At 46.2% G+C, this 21,822-nt stretch overlaps 1 protein-coding gene across 6 annotated transcripts in view; it reads right to left on the bottom strand.

The window, feature by feature from the left end:
• Positions 1–13,372: 13,372 nt before the first annotated feature.
• Positions 13,373–21,822, bottom strand: part of ERC1 (ELKS/RAB6-interacting/CAST family member 1) — a 294,250-nt gene continuing 285,800 nt past the window's right edge. For all 6 annotated transcript variants that reach the window (XM_042889766.1, XM_042889771.1, XM_042889768.1 and 3 more), the window contains one exon: positions 13,373–20,090. In XM_042889766.1, the coding sequence (XP_042745700.1) occupies positions 19,953–20,090 (138 nt within the window). In that variant the 3' untranslated portion in view covers positions 13,373–19,952. The remainder of the gene's footprint in view (positions 20,091–21,822) is intronic.

Here is a 21,822-nt window from a genome sequence, read left to right as displayed (position 1 = left end):
GGCGGCGGCGAGGGGCCGGACCCGGGGCGCCGCCGGCGGGGAGCTCCGCGCCGCCGGCCCGGAGTGGTGGAGTGGGACGGGGAGACTCCCCAGAGGCACCGGGCCGCCCGCGGGTCGCTGCCGCCGCAGCTTTTGCCGTGGGGCGCGAACGGCCGCCTCCCCCCTCACCTACCGGGTGCCGGGGCAGTGTGAAGCTGTCGGGGGGGCTGGTTCCCAGCGGTCAAAGCCACCCCGTGCCCACATGGCTGGCATCACGTCGAGGGACTTTCCCCTGCCTCTGCACCCATTACACTCGACAGATTCACTGCCAGATTCTGTCTTGCCCTGATAGGAGCAGGGGGTGGCCAAGGGGTATGTGTGGGATCACCGTGTCTTGACATGGGAATCGCTGAGTGTGGTGCCCAGCCCTTGGCGTGGCTGGGAAGTGAGCATATACACAGAGTTATTTGTCTGGCCTCCAAGCTGGGTGGCAGCCCAATGGCTGCACAAAGCCAGGATTTACACTTGTTGCACTGGGATCCCTATCTCAGGGCCCCATGATGTCTGCAATCCAAAGTCTCTGTGCAGTGGGAGCTCCAGAGCGTGGCATGAAGTACAAGGAGCAGCTAAGCCAGACCCATGCCTCTCACATCCACATGCAGGTGGGCATCAGGATGGAGTCACACTGGGGAAGCACCTGGCCCAGGCTGGGATCATGCTGCTCCAGCCACGTATCCATGCACAAGCATCTGTTTGCAAACAACCCCAAGGATCTGTGTGTGTTCCCAGTGGGAACGCCCACATGAGCTTTTGGAGAAGAGCAGGTGAGGGCTGGGGCGCAGGATGCAGTGCCACTGATTGCAGGCTCTCCATGTCTTAGTTTACAACTAGCCATTCCCATTACAGCAGTCATTAGAGATACTTTCTTTTAATGTGAGCAGGGGGATAGAAGAGGTGCAGCTGGAGGTAAACAGTAACCTGGTGCTTGTGGCAGGAAATAAGGACCCATTGTCTCCAGTGGTACATAACGAGGAAGATAATAGCTGGGACAGCAAATGCCAACTAATTAGAGGGGAAATGCTGTCCTGAAATTGCAGCTGGCTGCAGGAAATGCTGGGTACCAGCTTTTATCCATCCAAAGGTGGAGCTGCTTTATGGTGCTCCTCTGTCAGAGTTTCAGCTTTGCATGTTTGGGCTTCAGAGTGCAGATGTGGCTGTCTGGGGAGCCACTGAACTGTGAGGTCCCCCTTGGGGCAACTATAGGTGTGAGGAGGAGCAACCTGGGGCATGGTGGCGGGTGGCTTGCTCTGTCGAGTGACATGCATTTCCACTGTTGTGTGACAAGGGGCAGCTGGCCACAGTGGGTCAGAAGGCTTGGGGTCCTCATCGCTGCCTCTGATACTGTGCCACTGGAGTGCTGGGACTGCTCCATGTCCTATGATATCTCAGGGCTAGAGGTGATAGGAGGGGACAGCAGAACCACTGCAGAACCAGCAGCAGGGACAGAGAGGTAGAACTGGGTGTACGTGCTGCTTAAAAGCTTACTCAGAAAGATCTTGGCTTATTGAATGCCCATGCTGGTTTTGGTGTAACCCATGAGGAAGAATGGACTTCCATAGATAAGCTGGTCACAGGTCCTTGTGGGGTTGGGTGAAGAGAGCAAACTACCTGTGGCTTTACATTGTCTTCTCTGCCAAAATAATCTGTAATGATTTTCTTTCTAGGAGAGTGGTTGGTTGCCTTCTTTTCATCTTATTTCCCCCCAGGTGTGCTTCATCCAGAACATCAACCCACTGCAGGTCATCACGGGAAGATGGAAGCGGCATGTGAATGCGGCCAGGGCTGCTCCTCACTGGGCACCAGGGGCAACAACTGCCGGCAGGAGGGGCTCCTATGTAGCATCAGTTGTCATCCAGATGTTCTTTGCAAGATGTCATGAGGTGATTAAGACTCATTGATTTAATAATGAGTTGGTCCACAACTGGAACTGGTTGTGGTTTGAACTTTACAGTCAGAGACTCAGCTGTGACTAATGTTGGTGGGAGACATGTCACGGCACACCAAGGATGCTGCTACATCTGATCAATTGCAAAAAATTGTTTAATGCAGCTCCCTGAGAGCACAAGCACTTCTATGGCTCCAGTCATCTTCATGCTGCTCCTTTCTTTTTACCATAATAGTGGTGCTGTCAGGCCCTCTTCAGAAGCAGGAGACCTTATCATCAGGAAGTAATATGGCTCCGACTTTTCATAACATAGATGTTGTCCCAGTCTAGTTTTTGTTGTGCTCATAAGCCCTTATCCCTTTGGGTGTTGCTTCTGGCCTTAAGTTGTACCAGGGGATGTTCAGGTTGGATGTTAGGAAAAACTTACCCTGACGAGTGGTGATGCATTGGAAAAGGCTGCCCAGGGAGGCGGTGGAATCACTGTTCCTGGACGTGTTCAAAAGCCATGTGGCTGTGGCACTGAGGAACATGGTTAGTGGGCATAGTGGGGATGGACTGGCAGTTGGACTGGATGAGATAAGAGGTCCTTTCCAGCCTTAATGATTCTTTGACTCTGTCCCCATTGCCTCTGCACAATAAATTTCCCCATAGTCCTCTCTGCATGCAGTGGAGTCCAACCCCATGCCCATTCCGTGTCACCTTTCAAGGGGTTTCTGCTACTCCTTCCTCCAGAACAGATGCTTTTTGTTCTTTGATTAGCTCCACACTCCTGTGGTGGTTTTAGTGGCAGTGATAGGAGCAAGCTAAAGGGGGTAAATTTGGAGGAGCTGAACAAATTTCCAGCAGTGAGACTTTCATGAGTCAAGGTGGAATTCATGGAATATACATCTGGAAATGGAAAAAAATACATATATCTCCATCTTCTGCCAAAGGAGGGTTCATTCCAGACAAGTTACCTTATCTGACCTGCCTTGCAGGTGTGAAAACCTTCATTGACCCACCCCATGTTCTCTACCTGCCCCTGAAAACTCCAAAGGAAACCACCACCTTATTCCCAGCCACTGCTTTCGTGGGAAGCAGCCAGTTTCCTTGAGGCGTAAAGCTCACGACCTGAGAATTTGTGGCACTCCACAAAAGGAAATATAGACTAAACTTCTGAAACATTTTCTCACGTTGACGTCTTTCAAGCTGTGGAATTGTCTCCCACAAGGACACGTGGATGCTCTACTCCTTGAGTCAGTGAGACAGGATGGGACAGAGCACAGGGGTACACGTAGTTGGGAACCATACTGCCCCATCCCTGGGAGAGACAATGCGGGGGGAGAGAGGAAATAAATTAGATGACTTGAATCATTTCCAGCTCTAATTGCTATGATTGTGCAGTAGTTTTCCCAGACCCAAGTATAACATTAACCATCAGAGCACAATTTCACCCATGGTCAATTAAACCAGGATTCATCTGGTCTGACATCACCTAGTCAAATCCATCCTGGACTCACGGACACCCTGCACTGACCAGAGGTGGGAGCCAAGTAGGGAGTGCACAGCATGGACAGAAGCTGCTGCCAGCAGAGATGGGTGCCCCAAGCACGCTCTTCCCCTGCACTGGCACAGAGGGTAATGCAGCAACTGCACAATGTGTGTTTGCTTTTCCTTACCTTGGTGATGCACTCAAAGTATCCCTGAAAGTAATTCCTGCATCTGGTGGTGCTGCTGGTGGCTGCACTTCTCTGAGGTCAAACAGAGACAGCCAGTAATGCTCATTGCCAACCTCGTGCGGTGGCCTGCGGCTCCTGCACAGGCACTGCTGCACTGCTATTGGGTCAGTTTACCTTCTGTCCTCTGTCCAGTTTACCCCTCCTCTGGGAAGCACAGCTGTGCTGGGCCTGTCAGGCACCCGTAGCAGGACTGAAAGTCTGGAGCTGCATTTCTGGATGCTGAGTTCCACGGGCTGAGGGGCAGGGCAAGGGCTCCTGGACTTCTCCTATGGCAACCCTCTTCCTTTCAGCTCCTTTCTCTTCTTCCTCTCGTCCCTGTATGAAGGGCTGAGCTGAGCCATTTATTAGGTCTAAAATACGTAGAAATCAAATAGTGATACCCTCTCTGTGAGCCACAGGGATTTGAAGGACAGTCATACCCAGGTGGACCTGGTGGCTGCAGTGTGTGAAGCCGTGACTTGCTGCCACCACGTAACCCAGCAGCCAGACCATGCAGAGTTCATGCCGCCTCGGTCAGCGCTTTAATCATTACACCGACACTCCCAGCAGCAGGCTCCAGGGGCTCAGTGAGTTAAAGTGTAACTGCCCTCCTCAGCGGCCCCCAGCCAGTAGCTCCTGCCAGCAGGAGTGGCCTTCCACATGAGTCCCATCAGCTCCCAGTGCTGCTTGGCACCAGGGGAAGGTCCTTGTGGTACCTCGAGGGGTGACCAGGACCATGTCAGGTTTCACCCCATCCCTCTCTCCCGTTGGCCAGGTGGATGCTGTCCCCAAGCCAGGAAGATGGGAGATGTCCCTAGCAGTCCCGGGGCTACGTGGTTAGCGGGGGCTCAGGCCCCCGGCCATAGTCAGACGGTGAGGTAATCTGCCCCAGTCCCGCTCCTCTCACACCAAGGCCCTCAGTCTCTTCTGCTTGGCTTAGACCCCAAGGTGAAGAGTTGTACATCCTCTCCAAAATTTTTATCGGCATGAGTTATGACAACTCTGGATATTCTCGTTGTCTGTTGAAATGGCTGATCCCTTCCTCAAGCCTTACTTAATTCTTGGCCTCAGCTGCTTCCTGTGGTAACGAGCTCCATAGCATAATTAAATACGGTCTGTGGTATCAACTGCACCACTGTCTTCAGCAGGGGCAGCAGTGTTTGCCTCCCTGCTGGGTCCTGCATCAAGATCGGTGATGTGATGCTGAAGTCCTATAAATCCAGTGAGATGTCCCATGAGGCTCTGCCAGAGGCAAATGGGACCCCATAGCTCCTGTTTGTTGTCATGCACCCCTCTGGCACAGCAGCAGCCCCCTCCGTTCACAATTTCTTTGTCCCCTCATTTAAACTTTCTTCAATAATTTCTACCTCTGAAAGCAAGGTAGGCTTCTCTCCTTTAGCAGGAACAAGAAAGTGGACTAGTCTCCTGATAACCACTGGGATTAACGCTGCAGAATAACCGCAGATTGAGAAGGAAGCACACTGCCCGTGCATTGTGTCTGTTCCCATGTACCATGCCGAGCAAGTGGGTTCACACCAATGGGGAGAGGCTGAGACTGGGGCTAATGGAGGCAACCCCTCTCCCTGCCTGGCTCTAGGACCCATCTCACAGCCCATGGTGGTTGTTTGCAACCCCATCTCTGCGTTCACCGCCCTGACACTGCAGGGACATTTCCTTTCCATAGGGATCTCCCACCTGCATGCTGGAAATGACTGGAAGATCAGTGGGTACCCTTGTCCTCCCCAGCCGCTCCCTTGCTTCTCCATGTTGCCACTGGCACGGGGTGATGCAAGCTGGCTTCTGGGGCGGGTGACACGCTGCTGGTGGGGCAGGTGACAGGGAATGTGCTGACAACACCAAGCTGGGAGGGTGCGACTGGTGCCACCGAGGTGCTTGGGAAGCGGGCAGAGCCTGGACAGGGAGGGTGGCATAGCAGAGGGACACCCTGCGTGCCTGCTGGGTGCACAACTGCTGTGGGCAGAGCTCATACAGCCCTGGGATGAGCACTGAATAGAGGCAGAGAAACCGCAGTGTGCTTCCTGCCTCAGGGGAGTGGTGGAGTCACTGTACCTGGAGGTGGTCAAGAAAAGGATAGATATGACACTGAGGACATGAGTTAGTGGGCATGGTGGTGATGGGTCAGCAGGACTAGATGGTCTTAGAGGTCTTTTCCAACCTTTGTGATTACGTGATATTATTCTGTGATTTACTTTAGGGTCCCACAAAGCACAGAGATGAACTACAGAGCTTAAGCCAGGTTTGGGATGGCCTCCACGGCTTTGCTGCTCACAAACCAAATGACAATAAAACCTTTGTGTGAAAGCTATTATGTTTTGTTGGCTGCAAAGCATCCTTTGATGACAAATCTCTTTGGTTAGTAGTCTCACCTTCACAGTGTAAGCCCAGAGGGAATATAAATACAGTTCTTAGACATTGTGGCTTTTAAACAAACATATTTAGCATCGGTAATATATGGGCTTACACAAATACCAGAATTAAAGCACATAAAATAGGCAGAGAAGGAAATTATAATAACTGAAGCACCAGCACAGCCACAAGATATGAAAGGGGAAGATACCACGTGGCAGATAATGGTTCTTTTCATAGACACTCAGATATTGTGTTGAACATGGTCTAAGAGCTGAGGCACCAGACAAAGAGCTGCACACAAATACTGCTGTTCATTTGGCACATTTCAAGGGATCAATTAGGAGAAGGTACCCGTGCGTGTGTTTATGCACATAAGGAGCTAAAGGCATATAAGCCAATAAGTTTTAGTTCAGATTGCAGTCACATATGCTTGTGAAGGTAAAATCAAGGACAGAGTTGCCCTGTTTGGTTTAAGTTATATTGCTTTTGTGCTCTGTATTCTCTCTAGTCAACTTCCTTAAGAAATCACGGCTGAATTTGCTGCTTGAGATACGAATCCTCCAGGATACACAAAACGCCCACTGCTTGACACTGGTCATGGCATCTAAAGGTTAAGCCAAAACTCACTAAATGCTTCAGCAGATCCTGTGACTGTAATCACACACACCTGCAAAGAAAAAAATCCCCAAGCCCCATGATTCATGCCCCTAAACATGATATTTGCTGTCACGCACAAGGCCTTGTTTTCACTCAGGAGGCTTTTGGTTTTTTGTTTAGCCCATTTCATTCTTATTTCTGAAGCTTTCCAGTTCACTGAAGCTTCATTTTTCTTCTCTCCAGCAGTGAGAGCTGGCATTCTTTTTTTTTTTTTTTTTGTACATGCAAGTGTACAAAAGTGCAAATGTTCTTTCCATTGCAGGACTTCAGGAGCTGTGATTTGAAGAACCAAGTGTCATGAAAGATTATGATGTCTTGTTTAACACCTTCAGGATGTGGTTGGTCTATAAACCATTCTGTAGAAGTTTGAATAACCTGTCCACAGCGATCTGCAGAGAATGAGTGAGCTGTTGGGTGCAAAGGGCCCAGATCTATCTCTGCTGGTACTTAAGGAATACATATAGTTGTGCATTAGGGGTGACCGCATCATTCATTGTCAGTGAGCTACAGGAACCTGCACATGGCAGCTAAACCTGCAGGCTTCTCTTGCCCTTTTTGTTGGACTGAGTTGCTGAACTGAGTTGCACGTGGTGGTGTGGACAGAGCCCTGGTGAGGGCAAGGGAGAAGATGAGCTTTAATTTCTCCTTTTGTCAGTTTGCCCTTTACCTTTTCTTAAAGTTCCTTGGTTCTTCCCTGTTGGCATTTGACAGTGTCAGCACTTCAGTCAGGATGTGCTTTGAGATACCTGAGCAGCAGGAAGAGCTTTAGGTCTGGCTCTGAGCTGGGCAAGAAGCCATTACTGCCACTCTGACTCCTCACATGGCCATGGGGTTCCAAAACAATCCCACACAACACCAGGCTGCAACACACCCCGCAGCCACGCGGCTCAAAGGTCTCCATCGTGTCTGAACTTGCTGAGATAGCATCTGAAGGCTGCACACGTAATGATGAGCACAAGCGATATTGTTGTGCTGAACAAGGTCTCCTACCAGAAAAACAAAAACAGGGAAAGTCGGCGTCATCCTTCCTAACCCCTGTTGCTGCTCAGCTGTAAGCAAACGCAAAGAAAAGCTCTGGGTCAGCGTTAGCTGGGATGACTTTGCTGTGTGGGCCTTAGACTGGTTTCCCAGTGAAGTCATGCTCCAGTCTGTCACCTCACACAAAGGGAGCCTCTGGGTCATCCGCGGTGATGTTGTCTGCAGCTCTATAGATAGCTTTGATCTACTCTTCTGACAGCTGAACATAAATAATTGTGCTGCCGCTGTTGTTTTCAGGAGTCATCACTTCACTCACATTGTGTTCAAATGAAAGCCTCCAGCCATAAGGGCCCAGAGCAGCCTTCCACTGCCACCTTGAAGTCACTGTGCCCAGCTCAGCCTCAAATCATTGCAAAAAACCCTGGTGACCTCACAGCACTGTATGACAGAAAGCAATCCCAAAGCGTGCAGAAGCCAGAGTGGGCAGAGCAGTTCGGTTCCCGTCTTGAGGACCAGCAACACCCCTTGCTCTGGCCTGCAGCTCCTCCATTTGCCACATCCATCTGATGATAACTTTGTGGGCCAACAAAAGTAGCCAGCAAAACCACCTTATTGAAATGCAGAACTGTTAAGCATAAGGTAAAAAAATAGGCACTGTTTTCTGAGATGCGCTGAAAGCTGACAGTACTAAAAAATTGGAAGTGAGTTAGCTTCCAAGCAGGAAGGCCTTGCCATGGCCTTGTATATCATTCTCAGCTGAAATTCCTGTATGTCCATACATTTCTCTGTTGTAAGTCCTACTCCTATTCGGAGAATCAAAATAGCAGCATGACTCCTCACTTATTCTTGTCCATTTTACTCTTCTGGGAGCCCTGAGATTGCAAAAACATGAATATTCACCGTGGACAAAAAAGACATCTTGGGAATGGAGCCAAGCTGCATGCAGGCCCATTAATTCCTCTGCTACCACTTCAGCTGCAGGCTACTAGAAAGCATTAAACAAAAAAGCAGCAACAACAGCAAGGAAGGAAGGTGAAGGAGGGCCAAGCAATCTCACTGCCACCTTCAGTGGGAGATTCCTATCTTGTGCTGAACGGCAGCCTGTAATGAAGATGGTCTGCCTCAGCTGTGCACTGCCCAGGACAGGCAGAGCCAGACACAAGCGGCACGCTTTGGCCAAAGCCTTGCATTCATCCCCACTCACGATAACCCAACACAATGCTATCTCCTAAGAATAGAGTGGGATCTGCTGCTGAAAGTGACCTAGGGAGGGTTTCATATCTAATATCAAGTGACTGCTGGAAATGTCCAGGCTGCCTAGCCATGGTGGAGTGACAGTGTTCTTGAGCTTCTGTGTTTGATCTGTTCCATGGTAAGTGATGCACAGAATGCCCTCCTGCAAACAGCATGCTGGCTCAGGTAGGCGTTGCCATGGCCTAGCTGCACTTCACACGGCAGCAGCTTGGACAGCAAACAGCCCCGAAGCCACACTGTGCTCCTTGACTACAGCAAGGGGCATCAGTACGTACCCTGAGTTCAGGAGCAGTAATTCAGAGTATCCCTGATAGTCACACCTTTGCTCAAACTTCAACAATCACCACCAGAGACAGGAAGAACAGAGGAAGACCATCACTACTCCTCCACGTTAACTTCAAACTGGATCTCCCCCCTGCCCTGCTAAGTCTTTAACTACCTCACAGCCTCAGATGAGTTACCTCCAATAGGGGAGTTCTGGTAATAGAAACCAGGTGGGGGCAGTTCAGGTTCAAAGACCCAAGCGTAGGGAGGTGCCTGTGTGCAGGCTGCCCTCAGCCTAGGTATGGTGTAGGATCAGGGGTGCTCACGTTGTGAGCTGCTGAGTTGCGGGGGATTTGTGGCCTTGCACATCCCTGGCACCTGTTTGGCGGAGGAGAGTCAGACAGCTCAGCCAAGAGCAGGAGACAAGTGCCAACACAGGCTGAAGGCTTGGACATGTACAGGTGTGTGGCTAATGGGAATTAGATCACATTTTTACACTTACTTTGCACTAAGCTGTGCAAAGCACACAAGTAGGTGCTTGATGCATATAGCCCCAGAATAGAAAGATTTTTCTCATTGACCTAAGAAAAAGAGAGATGATCCCCATTTCAGCTCTGGATCTGGTTGATATATTTTTATATACTCTGCCAGACTAAATCCCTGCTCTAGACATTTGTGAGCTGTGGAATTTGAAGTCTGGGTCTTCCCAAATGTCAGGATCTGATTCTTTTAGGACTCAAGACAAAGCAGATTTGAATTTATGTCTCTTGAAAAATATGGCAATTCTTTCTCTGAGGCAATTCCTTATAGGGGCAGCCTGTTGGTGTCGTAGGTCACTGATGTGAGGGACAATTTACAGAATCAAAGTAACGAGAGGCTTGCAATGCAGAACTGGTGGCCTTGGGAAAAGCACAGATAACCTCAGTGCTGAGGCTTATGTAATTGCTGGTTTGAATAAATCAGTTCATCCTGCACATATAATGAAGGAAAGTCCAGAAGAAAAATGGATGGATGCCTCATCTCTAGAGACACTCAAAGTCAGGCTGGATGGAACTCTGAGCAACCTGATCTAGCTGTGGGTGTCCCTGTTCACTGCAGGGGGGTTGGACCAGATGGCCTTTTAGAGTCCTTTCCAACTCAAATGATTCTATCATTCTTTGAAATTTGGTTGTGTAAATGCATGACCAAAAATTCCATCATAGACCCATCAGGCATGGAGTCATGTATTTTCTAATTTCCAGACCTTTGGCATTGCAAGCTTAGCATCCTTTAAACACGATTTCCAGTGTGCAGATGTATGTATATAAGTACATATTCTTTTGCACAGATGTACACAGATGCACAGAGATACACGTACACATGTGTGTCAGTGTGTTGGGCTACAGATGATGCATTGTCTGAAGCTAAAGACATTTTCCATGTGTTATATAGCAGAGTTTAAGAGCGTTTGTATACATTCCAAGGCTCGTGGTTCTCCAAACGGTGAGCCATTACAGAAAATGAAGGGTTTACTCTAGCTGAATAAAAATCTTTTCAGGAGGGGCTCCAAGCTGGGTCAGCAGCCCTTCCTTTTTCCCAACGCAAGGAAACCAAGTGACGTAACTTGCTGTGTCACGAGGTTTGCATCTGCAGACATTTCGGGAACTGAGTTCCTGTGAATGGAGTGACATGCAAAAGGACTGTGGATCCTGAGCCTAATATTTAACTTCTTGGTGACTCATCCAGGACTGTCCTAGTGTTTGCAATTGTAATGGTTTTGGCAAATGTGACTGATTACACGCTTAGAAGCACCCAGATTTTAAGCCTCAGAACCACTGGCTGTAGCAGCAGAACCCAGGGCTCTTGCAGGGCCCAGCTGGCTCACCAGTCGGATGGATCATCAGTGTATTCAAGAAGATGTTTGTCTCTCTCTGCTTGACAAGGAATTTTTTTTTTAACAATTGTGTTTATTATGTGCAGCTACAATGCGTTTGCTTTCTTGAGGAGTGCTCTCTTTCTTTAGTTTTAGGGCCTTTTGAGACAGCAGAAGGCAGATTTTGGCCATTGGCCCACAATTTTTAAACATCCTGAAGCCCAGTGAGAAGAGTGGATATCTCAAAGCCCCAGCCTAAGGGTCACTAGCCAAATGCAGATCACCTCATTAGCTCAGGCAATCAGTTTGCAATGACTGTTTTGGGTAATGCTGCACATGCGCAGTGCAGCTGATGTGTCTCTGTAGCATCAATCTGCATAAGCAAAATGAACCAGGGCAGCACAAACGCTGTTGGAAACAGGAGCTCCAAAACACATTGATTGCTCTCTGAGGTGGTTTCAGCAGTTTCCCTGACCGGCTTAATTTAGAGATGAGACAGGGGCAAGTGTCACACTCCTCAGGAAGATGCATGGGGACGTGAGGCTGCTCTGTGAGGCCCCTTGCACTCTAACCCACCTTTGCAATGCACACCAAGTGAGAGAGGAAAACACTGTAAAACATTCTGTGCGTGTTTGATCACAGGGCTGATCATTTTCCATCTCCACTGTGGCCTCGCCTGTTTTTTGTCTCACTAACAGCAGTCAACACGGACAATTTTATTTAGATGCCTCGTTGTGTTTTACTGCACAACCCATGACATGTAACCTGAAGCACAAATGCACAAAAGGGATTTGGCATCTTTGCTCTGTGGCACAAACAGGATTATTGTTAGGGGCCATCCCAAACAGGAGCCTGCCTGCAGGGACACAGCAAGCAGCTTGCTGAGCAGCTGGCCCAGCCGAGCCCTGCAGGCCCACAGCCCTGCTGCCCACACCTCCTTGCCCCATGCTTGTCCTGGGATGGGACACTGGGCCCACTTGCCAGCCCATCATTGTACAGCAATCAGTTAAATTTATGTGGCATGTGGTTTCATTCAGCTCATCTGGGCTCCCCTGTAAGTCAGGCACACCCTGGCCTGATTGGAATCATGAAGGCCCTTTCCTGGCCAGACGCTCACCCGAACACAAAGCAGACTAGGCACCGAAAGGCCAATGGGTTCTTCCTCTCAAAGCTCTGGAGACCCTTAATCCCTGTGTATCCTTTTTCCACATGCAGCTTTATGCGTTTGATTGAAGACCAAGTGATAGAGATTCAATTAGCAGAGGGAAGGGACTCTGCAGGCCCTGAGCGCAGGGGGCTTTTTGCTGTAGTGTATGAGGTCATCCCCACAGAAGCAGTTAGTTGGGGTCTGAAGAGCCCCTCAAAATGATAAATCTACAGTGAGCAGAAGGGACATGGCCAGTAGAACGTCCCAGAGAAAAATCTGCTGTGTGGACAGACAAAAGAGGGAAGAAACAGAGAGGCTTTACAAGTGAAATTCATTAGAAATTGTCCTGATGTAGGGAAGTCATCTCCCAGGGCTTTGGGATAGCTGCAGAGAATCTGGTGGAGTGCATTTAAAATGGACATTGTTCTACCACTGGGACCTGGTTTTGCAACGCTATTCTCTTTTAGAGCAGTTAAGAAATGCGAGAAAAATGAGATTTTATAGTGACATTACTCAGGCAATCTCCTGTGTCTTCAAAATGCAGCTGGAAGCAGAACACCGGGTTGAACCCGTTTCCTCCAGCGCTGCAGGGGGCACAGGCCACCCCTGGTGACAAGCTGCAGCCCTGCAGTGTCTGAAGGTGCTCTGGGGACAGGACTTGTGCTCAGAACTCATGGACAGCATGCTGTGTGAGGCAGCCTTGCTAGCCTTTGCACTTCAAGTCTTTCCAAGTCTATATGACTCTATTCTGAAATAGGCTCAGTGCTGAATGTGTATCTGGGATTCAATCACTCGTTAGCAACCTTGGAGTCGTGTTTATTTGGAAAACAGGTGAGAGAGAGACAAAGGGAATGGCTCACTGTAAACATAGTTGCTTCATCTCCACTTATTTGGCTGGTGTGATCCCAAGGCATGGGGGACACCCCTACATCAGTGCTCACTCATATTCATCTTGCAGCAACTTGACCTGTGCCCACCCACCCTGCCAAGGTCACAGGACAGCCCCAAAAGGAATGGAGGGGGAGTGGGTCTGACCCTAAGCCTGGTCTCAAGGAACAACCATGCAGCCACCCGGTCCTCTGACTTGATCATGTGCAGTGGGGGCACTGGGAGAGACACACTGGGATTCACTGGAAATGAAAGACAATGGCACAGAACTTTTAAATAATTTTATAATTTCCTGATGAACTTAGTCTGTGAATAAAAAAAAGAAGAAAAAAAAAAAAAAAAAAGAACAAAGTGTTTATATTATCAAGGCAAAGTTGAATATAACACATTTTCTTTGCAATTTCATTATCCTGTCAGTAACATGACTCCAGCAATAAAACACATACAAGTTGAAGGCAGCGTGCGCACTTGCATCACGGACATCAATGTCTCCCGCTGCTATTTCCAAAAGGAATCCAAGTACACCAGATCCCATACCCAAAGCCTTTCTCCCCCTCCACTAAAGTGCAACACATCTCTTCCAAAGCAAATGAGGGATCCATGTCTGCAGAGAGGATGGAGTATCCCATCCCACCGCGGTTTTTTTAACCCTTAGGGCAATCCTCTGGATTGCCCCCAAACACTTGGTGAGCCAGAACCTGGAGTGGGGCCCTCATTATGTACTGACTTGGAGGAAAACAGCAACGTGCTTTTCTAGTGAGCTAGGAGCAGCATGTTAGACTAGCACTAGAAGTTATTTCCCCATTCATGGTCCCATTTTTCATCCTCCTTCAGAATCTGAACAGATAAAGGCATTTGCCACCACAACTTCCCCAGATGTACTGTAATAAACATTTCAGGACGTGCCCAGTGCAGGCGCCCTGAGCCAGGCTGCTGCCATGTGCTGCTGAGGGCTGAGGGCAGCCTGTATCTCACAGGGTCTGAGGCCTGGCCGTGCCCACGGAGATTGAAGGAAAGATGCCTACTTGTACAATTTAGCTTCAGATTTGGATTTTAGTTGATGACCGTGTTTTATAATAAAAGAGATTTACATACGATGGATGAAGAAATCCTTTTTTTTTGTGAGCCCAAATTGAAAAAATAATCTTTTGAGCAACGAACCCACCAAAGCACCGAGAAACCAAGATGCATATAAAAGCAAAATTGATTTACTTCATTAAGATCCAAACAGGAAGTGCAAAATGAGGATAAATAGCACATGCTAGTTAACTTTGAAAGAAAAAATACATTCATTTAACGATGTTCTTCACCTAGTATTCCAGGTCAAGCAAAATGTGTGGGCTTTTTTTTAATGTTAACATGCCAGTTTATCCTCACGTTGTTCCTTCTAAGCAGCTCTGAAAATAGACCCACATGCCTACAGCCAAACTACACTTCCACGTGGCTCTTGCATGTTGGCCAAACAATCTGGTCCATTTACATCAATGGTTCACATTGTAGGGGACACCCGATGATACCAGAAAAGATAAAATCCCCTTTCTTTCTGCCCATTTCTACACGAGGCATGTACAGTCTAAAAGTGGGAAAGCAGGAATTTACAACACATAGTTCATAACATTTCCAATGAGGCCAAGCCTCCTGGACCTCAAAAGCCTGCAAAGGGCAACTGGTTATAATTATAAGCCCACAAATCCTTTTCCGTACAGTCCTGAGAGGAGGAGTCACGGCTTTGTTGTTTCATTACTTGAATTCCTTTTGATGAAATTTATTTTTTATATATTTTTAAAACACATCTTTTTCAGTTCTACTACTATCTTTTTTTAATCCGACAACAGACACACATTGTTGGTAACTGCCCCAGCCTTAGGACCACACAGACAATATCAACAAGCAGAAAACAAAACAGGAAAAAACGCCCCTGAAAAAGTCAGGAGAGATACTGATGACAGGGTTACAGCACTCACCACACACACTGGAAAAAAGTCAGGATTTCTGTGTTTATGCTTTTGACACTAAAAAGTTTTGAAACAGTTTTTCTTTTTAAAAAAGTCAGCGGACGCAGCCATTTTGTTCAGAAGGATTTGCCGTTGTATAAGGTTCCTTCCATTTATGTGGAAGAAACAATTAAAAACGTAATTTTGCTTAAAAATCCCCCCCGACACTCATTCTTTTTGCCATGCTGACGAGACTGATTGGCAGAGTGCTCTCGCCAGCAGCGCCGGACACCCTCCGCCTGACCCTTCTACCCCACCAGCTTCACTGGGGCAGTGTTAGTTATCCATTGCCTTCTGCTTCCTCCCCATTTCCCCGTTCCAGTGCAGATGTTGAGCTGAGTAGAGCTTTTAACATCAGATGCCTTGATTGTACTATTTCCCTTTGTATTTTATCGGTGTCATCGAGAGATGCGCGTGTGACTTACGTAGTGAAATATTTTTTTGCAATGGTATCAGTGCATGGCTCTCTACATCCTTTGTAAAGAGCCTTTCAGTGGCAACAACTGGCAATTAGTCCAGGAGTGGGGACTCAACTCTGTTAACCTGTTATCAGCCGTAGAAATTTCCCAACAAATTGAACTTTAGCAGCAGAATGGGTGGGAATTAGAGGACAAACAAAAATAGGAGCCCCTTTGGTTAAAAAAACAGGGTTATGCGTATAAGAACTATGAGATCAGTGCTCCCTTGTATAAAATACTGAGACCCACAAGGTCAGCAAATCTGATAGAGAAGGTATATTTCAGCAGCGCAACGGGAAACAGCACATAGAGTTCGTGCATTGCATGACTTTCGCCTTCCATCCACTGGACTTGGCAAAAACTGGATGCTCCAGAGTTTGGCATTTTCTAAAGGGAAAGCTGGTTAAAGGCAGTCAAAGTGAGAAATAATAGCAGAAGCTTAGAGTTTTCTTTGGGAGCACTCCAGCCAAATCTTCTTCCAATCACAAATAGTGCTAATGTTCTCACACTGCAACTCTAGTGTTGTAATGTCCTTTTAGTGTTTTAAATGAGGCTTGATTCAGAGGAAAATATGTGCTTGGACTCATGGATATCATCAGCAAGCATGGTTGGGATGTCAGCTTTTACACTATACCTGGACTACAGGCTTGAGCTGTTTTTCAGCTCAAACCTAGAAAAAAATTATCTATTTAATTTTCTACAGGCAGATCCTCAGGTCCTTACATCTACCAGTTTCTCTACAAATGACATATTGGAAGAAAAAAAAACAACCAACAAAGCAATCAAGACTTTCACAACTCCTGCAGCAAATGGAACTTCATTAGAAACAAGAACAAGTAAGTTTCCCCAGGCTCACTGGGATCTGGACAGGAAGCCAGGAGGCAGGAGGGGCCCCAGAATTTCCCAGAACTGCTGTACTGTGGAAGTGTTGCACAAGGAAACTGCATCTTCCTGGCTGCTGACACCTGGATGTAAGATAGCAGAGGAATTGGAGAGAGTTAGACAACTGGAGGAGCATCATGGCAAGTACACTTGTATGAATTTTCTGCCATGTGCCCAATGGGTGGTTTCTTGATGGACAATGATCACCAAATCTCTTGATTACCCTAAGGCCAATGTTGTGGCACTCCATATAAACAAGAAGAAAAGCTTTTGCGGGCCACACTCTGCATTAAATCACAGCCAGCAGCATCTCCCAGATCACACAGTTCTTCAAACTATTTGCCACAACAAGATCTGTATCTACACAGGATCAGAGAGATTATTTGAAATAGTTCAGTGGAGATCAAGTTGGATCAAGTCTGTTCCCAACTGAGATCTGCTCTCTCCCTGAAAGTACTTCACTGAGGTCTAAGATCAGTGTTTAAGTTGCAAGTCTAGAAGCCCAAGAAGATAACAGTAGTAAAGAACACTTGCAATGGCCCAATAATCCTGCTGGGAAGAACAGCAAGCATGTGGCTTGCAGACAGAAGACCAAATGGCTGGTATGAAAACTGGCCTAGTTTTTGATAAACCAAATCAAGGAAGTCACCAGGAGATGCATAAACAGCGAGATTCACCTGGTTTCAGATGCATGGGTCCCACGGACAGCATCATGCCTTTGCTGAGGCACTTTTCAGCCAAGAAACACAGCCTCAGGCTGGCAGCTGAGTTAAAGACGCAAAGGAACCAGTGCTGAAACTCAGAGCTTTCCTGTGATGTATGAGCAACGCAGCACACAAACGGAATTGAAATAACAGCCAGAAATGACCACCCCTCGCTCTCATCCCTCCCCCTTCCCCTGCAGCAGGAACACTATCAAGGGACATCTCAGTAAGAGGTTTACAAGCAGGAGTCATTTGAACCATCGATAAGGGAAATTCCACAGCTTCTCACAGAAGAGGGATTGTTTTACAGCAGGGAACCAGGGCAGCTGGAGATTTGACCATATAAGTTAATGAGATAGTCAGGAGTGGTGGTGGCAGTGTGATGATGTTAGGCTGATGGCCCTGATGGTTTTACAGGCAGCATTAAATTCCTTGAGTGAGTAATTAGGGGTGATGAAGTAAAAGCAAGAGGAAAGATTTCAAAACAACAGCTCCTATCAAAACGTGCTGACTCAAATAATAGGACCAAAGGGGTGGTTCTGGTATGAGGCATGGCTCAGTGGTATGTACAGTCACTGTCTACATGCCTTCCGGTATTTCCCCCTTGCAAACATTCAGGTTCCCATTACTCTCCTCTTACATGAGAAAAAAAAACCCACAAAAATAAAACAAACAAAAGTCTTTGGACACAGGCTAATGCTATACTGAGAACTAAAGTTACATTTCCTGATTTGTAAAGCACTGTCAGTTCAAAAGATGGAGAAGGTGCGAGCCATCCCTTCTTTGGAGACCTAGGTATTTCTACCCAGCAGACGACATGGCTATGGATACAGCTGCTTCTTCTGAATCATCACAGTAGAATGAATTAGGGTATGATTCATTCATTTCAAATTAGTTAGTTTCCAATATAATCCACAGATGTATACGTTTTCAGCTTTGCCCAGTTTTCACTGGTTGAAAAGAAGATGGTACACCTTCCCTCATGGAAACTTTTGCTGACCTCCTTTCTATTAGAAGCAATCAGTCATTTCAAAGAGTAAAAATAAGGTGTGGAAGACCTACAGGTGAGTTATGCTACCAATTTGAAAGACGTAGGAAATCCAGTTCTTCTGAAAGGGTTTGAAACATTTTACTTAGCGTAACAGTTTAGTGATTAAGCTCAAAATGTAGTAAGTCAGATGGAATTAAACTCTGAATGGGAGGCTCTGAATGGGAAGTTTACTGAGAGACAGACGATGGATGGACACTGCGGTCAGCTGATGTTTCTAGAACTTGTAAAATCAGAGTTACAGCAATGGCTGCAGGAGTCAGAGGCCTTATAATTAGCTGGTGACTAGAAAACCAAGATTTCATCGCCTGCTGCGTTGCTATTTGGTCTCCTTTTCCCCTCCCCCTGTTTTCTTAAGTAATATGAGAAAGCTAAAGGGGAAAAACTCCTTTAAGGAGTACACGGGGACACGTTAAATGGTTCTGTACTGCAGATGCCCCCAGATGCATATAACCATTGGTAGCCAGGAAAAAAAATGTGTCCTCTTTAATGCAGAGCCCAAGAATGAACACCCAAGTCCTACTCATAAAATAGGGTTCTGAATTGCTACCACGACAAACCGACCTGCTATTTCAGGTCATATTACCTATCAGCAGGGGCTTTAATGAGCAACAAAGATGGATGGGAGCAAGATGAAGGCCTCTTATATACATATAAGAATTGCACTGGTTTAGCTAAAGCTGTGATTTTATACCTATCTACTCAACTGGGTGCCAACTCCAGCAGAGATGCTCTTCTTTATAAGAACAGGTTCTTGCTCTGAACTCAAACTAATTCCTTGTCAACCTAAACTAACCCAAAATAAATTAATTCATAATTATAGTAAGAACTGTGTTGCTGATTTATCTAAATTAGTTTTAAAATTGTATTTTTAAGCTAAATGATGCAATTTGGTTATGTACAAAATGCCTAAGACTATTCTGATGGCAGCTGGTGTTTACAAGCCTACAGCCTGAAAAATTAGCAATGGGCAAACTATACAAGTTAAACCTGGGAGCTGACTTGCTGATCACACCTGTTTGAAAGGGGAGATCTTTCTATAAAATAAGAATTTAGGTGACTCTATGAAGAACTCAGCTAAAAAAATGAAGAGCCAAAAGACAAAAACTGTTATCTGAAAATATGCCCCACTCAGCGCTTCAGAGTCAAATCACTGAACAATAACAATTAATGCTAAGTAAAAGAAAGTACCAGCATGCCTACCTGGTTTCCCAGCTGCTAGATTAAGACACTCACAGAACGTAATAAGGAAACCTTTCTTTCATCTCTATGTTATTTAAGAATGTAAGAAACATTGAGATAGGCAGTGAGACCTGAGCTAGCTTGCTGATGCTGGCCATTTGTGAGCCGTAATCAGAGCGTACTCAAGTTTAATTTTTAGCACTATGAAATAGAGGCTTTCAGCTTTTATGAGAAAAAAAAAAAAAAAGCAATAAATGAATGAAAGGCAAGGCTACCCATCTGCAACCTCATGACGAACTAGAACTTCTTGTATACAGTGGATCCCCTCTTTGATCAGGAGACTCAGAAGAGCTCTGCTTAGCTGTATCCAAAAGTCCAATACCAACAAGTCAGCAGGGAACTGGATGCTAAAGTAGAAAGGCAGTGAGAAGATGAACATAAGCATGACTGATTAATCATAGACTGGAAGAACCTAGAGAGCCTGTAGTTTTTAGAGGTGTTTGTTTTTGTTTGTTTTTGTTTTCCTTGCAAAAAGTGCACCAGAAGTTTCTGTTCCATTTTCTGTCTTTCACATTCCTCTCCACTCTCATGGCTCCTTGGACTGACTGGGCTCGGCCGTTGGTGTGCTGCTCCAGCGGGGCCAGCGGCCGAGGTCATGACGACTCCTCGAGTGCATTGACGACTTGCTCCAGGATGTCAGGGCAGTGATCTGCTATCTGCTGTAAAATGGCGTTGGCAAACTCTTGCAGCTCTGCGCTTTCCTTCTCGCCCTTTTCTAACTCGTCACGAAGCTGCAAGAAACACACACAACTACAGTCATTCTTTGCTGTTACACACGTTCACAACACGATGAGTTCTGCCTAGCAGGCTCAGCTCTAAGCTAAAACACCAGCTTCAGGGAGGCAGCTAGCAGAATGCACCAAGCAGTGTGTGCTCCCAGTTAAAGCCAGGTCACCATGGGAAAACTAAGTGCCTTAGCTACTCCTCAATAGATTGTTTTACGATTCATATCTGCAAAGCTTCCTTTGTAGAATGTTTCTCTGAAAGCAACTATACTCCAGAAAAAAAGACGTTGTTTTGCTAGTATATCAATTAACTTGATTTTTATTAACAGATAACAGGACATATTTACTTCAGAATTGCTTCCTATATGACATCAATAGAAATGTTACAGACTCCTACCTAATATACTCAGTGTCAAGTAGCATTCTGATTTGTCTGTGGTAAAAGTGACTTTCAGACACTGTGCTTCTTTACTCAGTCATACGATTGCCATACAGAATTGCAGTGGAGCATCCGTACTTTTTGTTTACTAAGAAATTATACATTTCCTATTGGATTATCTGCTCAGAGTAATTGGCTCAGAATGAGACGTGAAACTTGCAAACCTTACCTTATTCATACTTTGCATTGTCCACAAGCTGTCCGTCCAACAGACAGAGTAACAAACCACAGCACACAACACAATGGAGTAGATGTGAACATGGCTTTTAGCTCTGAATCTAATGGCACTGTCATAACTAAGGGCCTTAGGGTCTTAGTGAAGAGCAGGAAACATCTGCCTTCAGTAACCTGTTTATCCAACACAGAATTGATAAATCCCATGCTAGCCTGTGAACTGCCCAGGAGAATCCCAAGTAAGGTTGTAATTTGTGGAAGCATTAAGGGATTACTGTAGTCACAACAATCTAACAACAAGGAGAAGCAGCATCTCTTACCAGACCAGATGACACAGTTAAATAGATTGGATAAGCTTTCAAGCATACAGCTTTATTGTGATATTGTGATACGATATAGCAAAAGCCTGCTTTGTTTTATCAGTGATGATGCTGCTTGTAATTCATTCCTTCCGAATAGAAGACAAGTATATTTGTAACAGGTGCATATACTTCTTAAATGGGTCTGAAGTTCATTGCAAGCTTTTGCATTTAAAGTTTTGTTAATTTAAGTAAATGTAGCAACCAGATTATCTATTTTTGAACCTGCCTTTAAGTTTGATTTATTGAGTTTCTAATATTACCCAGCAGTCTTGTAACAATTCTTATTCTTGAGTTATTAATATTTTTATTGGAACTCTGTTGTGTTCATATGTGACATGGAAAGAATGTCACAGTAGGATTTTTCATCCATGAAGGAATACCTGGTCACCAGCATACAAAGCTCTTGATCTATATTTTTTACTGTTGTAAGGCTGATTGTTGTAAGTATTACAAAGAGACAGCTGTCAGGCAGTAGGACAACAGAGATCAGTTTATGTCAGTAAGAGCACAATCAGAGGGAAAAGTTACATTCCTACAATTAAAATTCGAATCAGATAGGATGTCTGTGCTTAGTGATGGCATCAAGCAAAGCATGGGAGATTGCTACAGTGTACTGCAAGAAATACTGCATGAAAACAAACAGGCTAAGAGTGACTACAGAATAAACACAAATGTTTTTCAAGAAGTTATGGTATAGACTTCTATAGACAAAAGTGAGAGAAAGGAAATTAAAAGGGTAAGCCAGCTCCACTACTCCCTTTAC

The sequence above is a fragment of the Lagopus leucura genome, unplaced genomic scaffold (assembly GCF_019238085.1).
Source record: "Lagopus leucura isolate 7727_CA_CO unplaced genomic scaffold, USGS_WTPT01 Super-Scaffold_100159, whole genome shotgun sequence".
NCBI lineage: Eukaryota > Metazoa > Chordata > Aves > Galliformes > Phasianidae > Lagopus > Lagopus leucura.
Note: the sequence above shows the minus strand (reverse complement) of the source record. Positions and strands in the feature narration are given on the sequence as shown.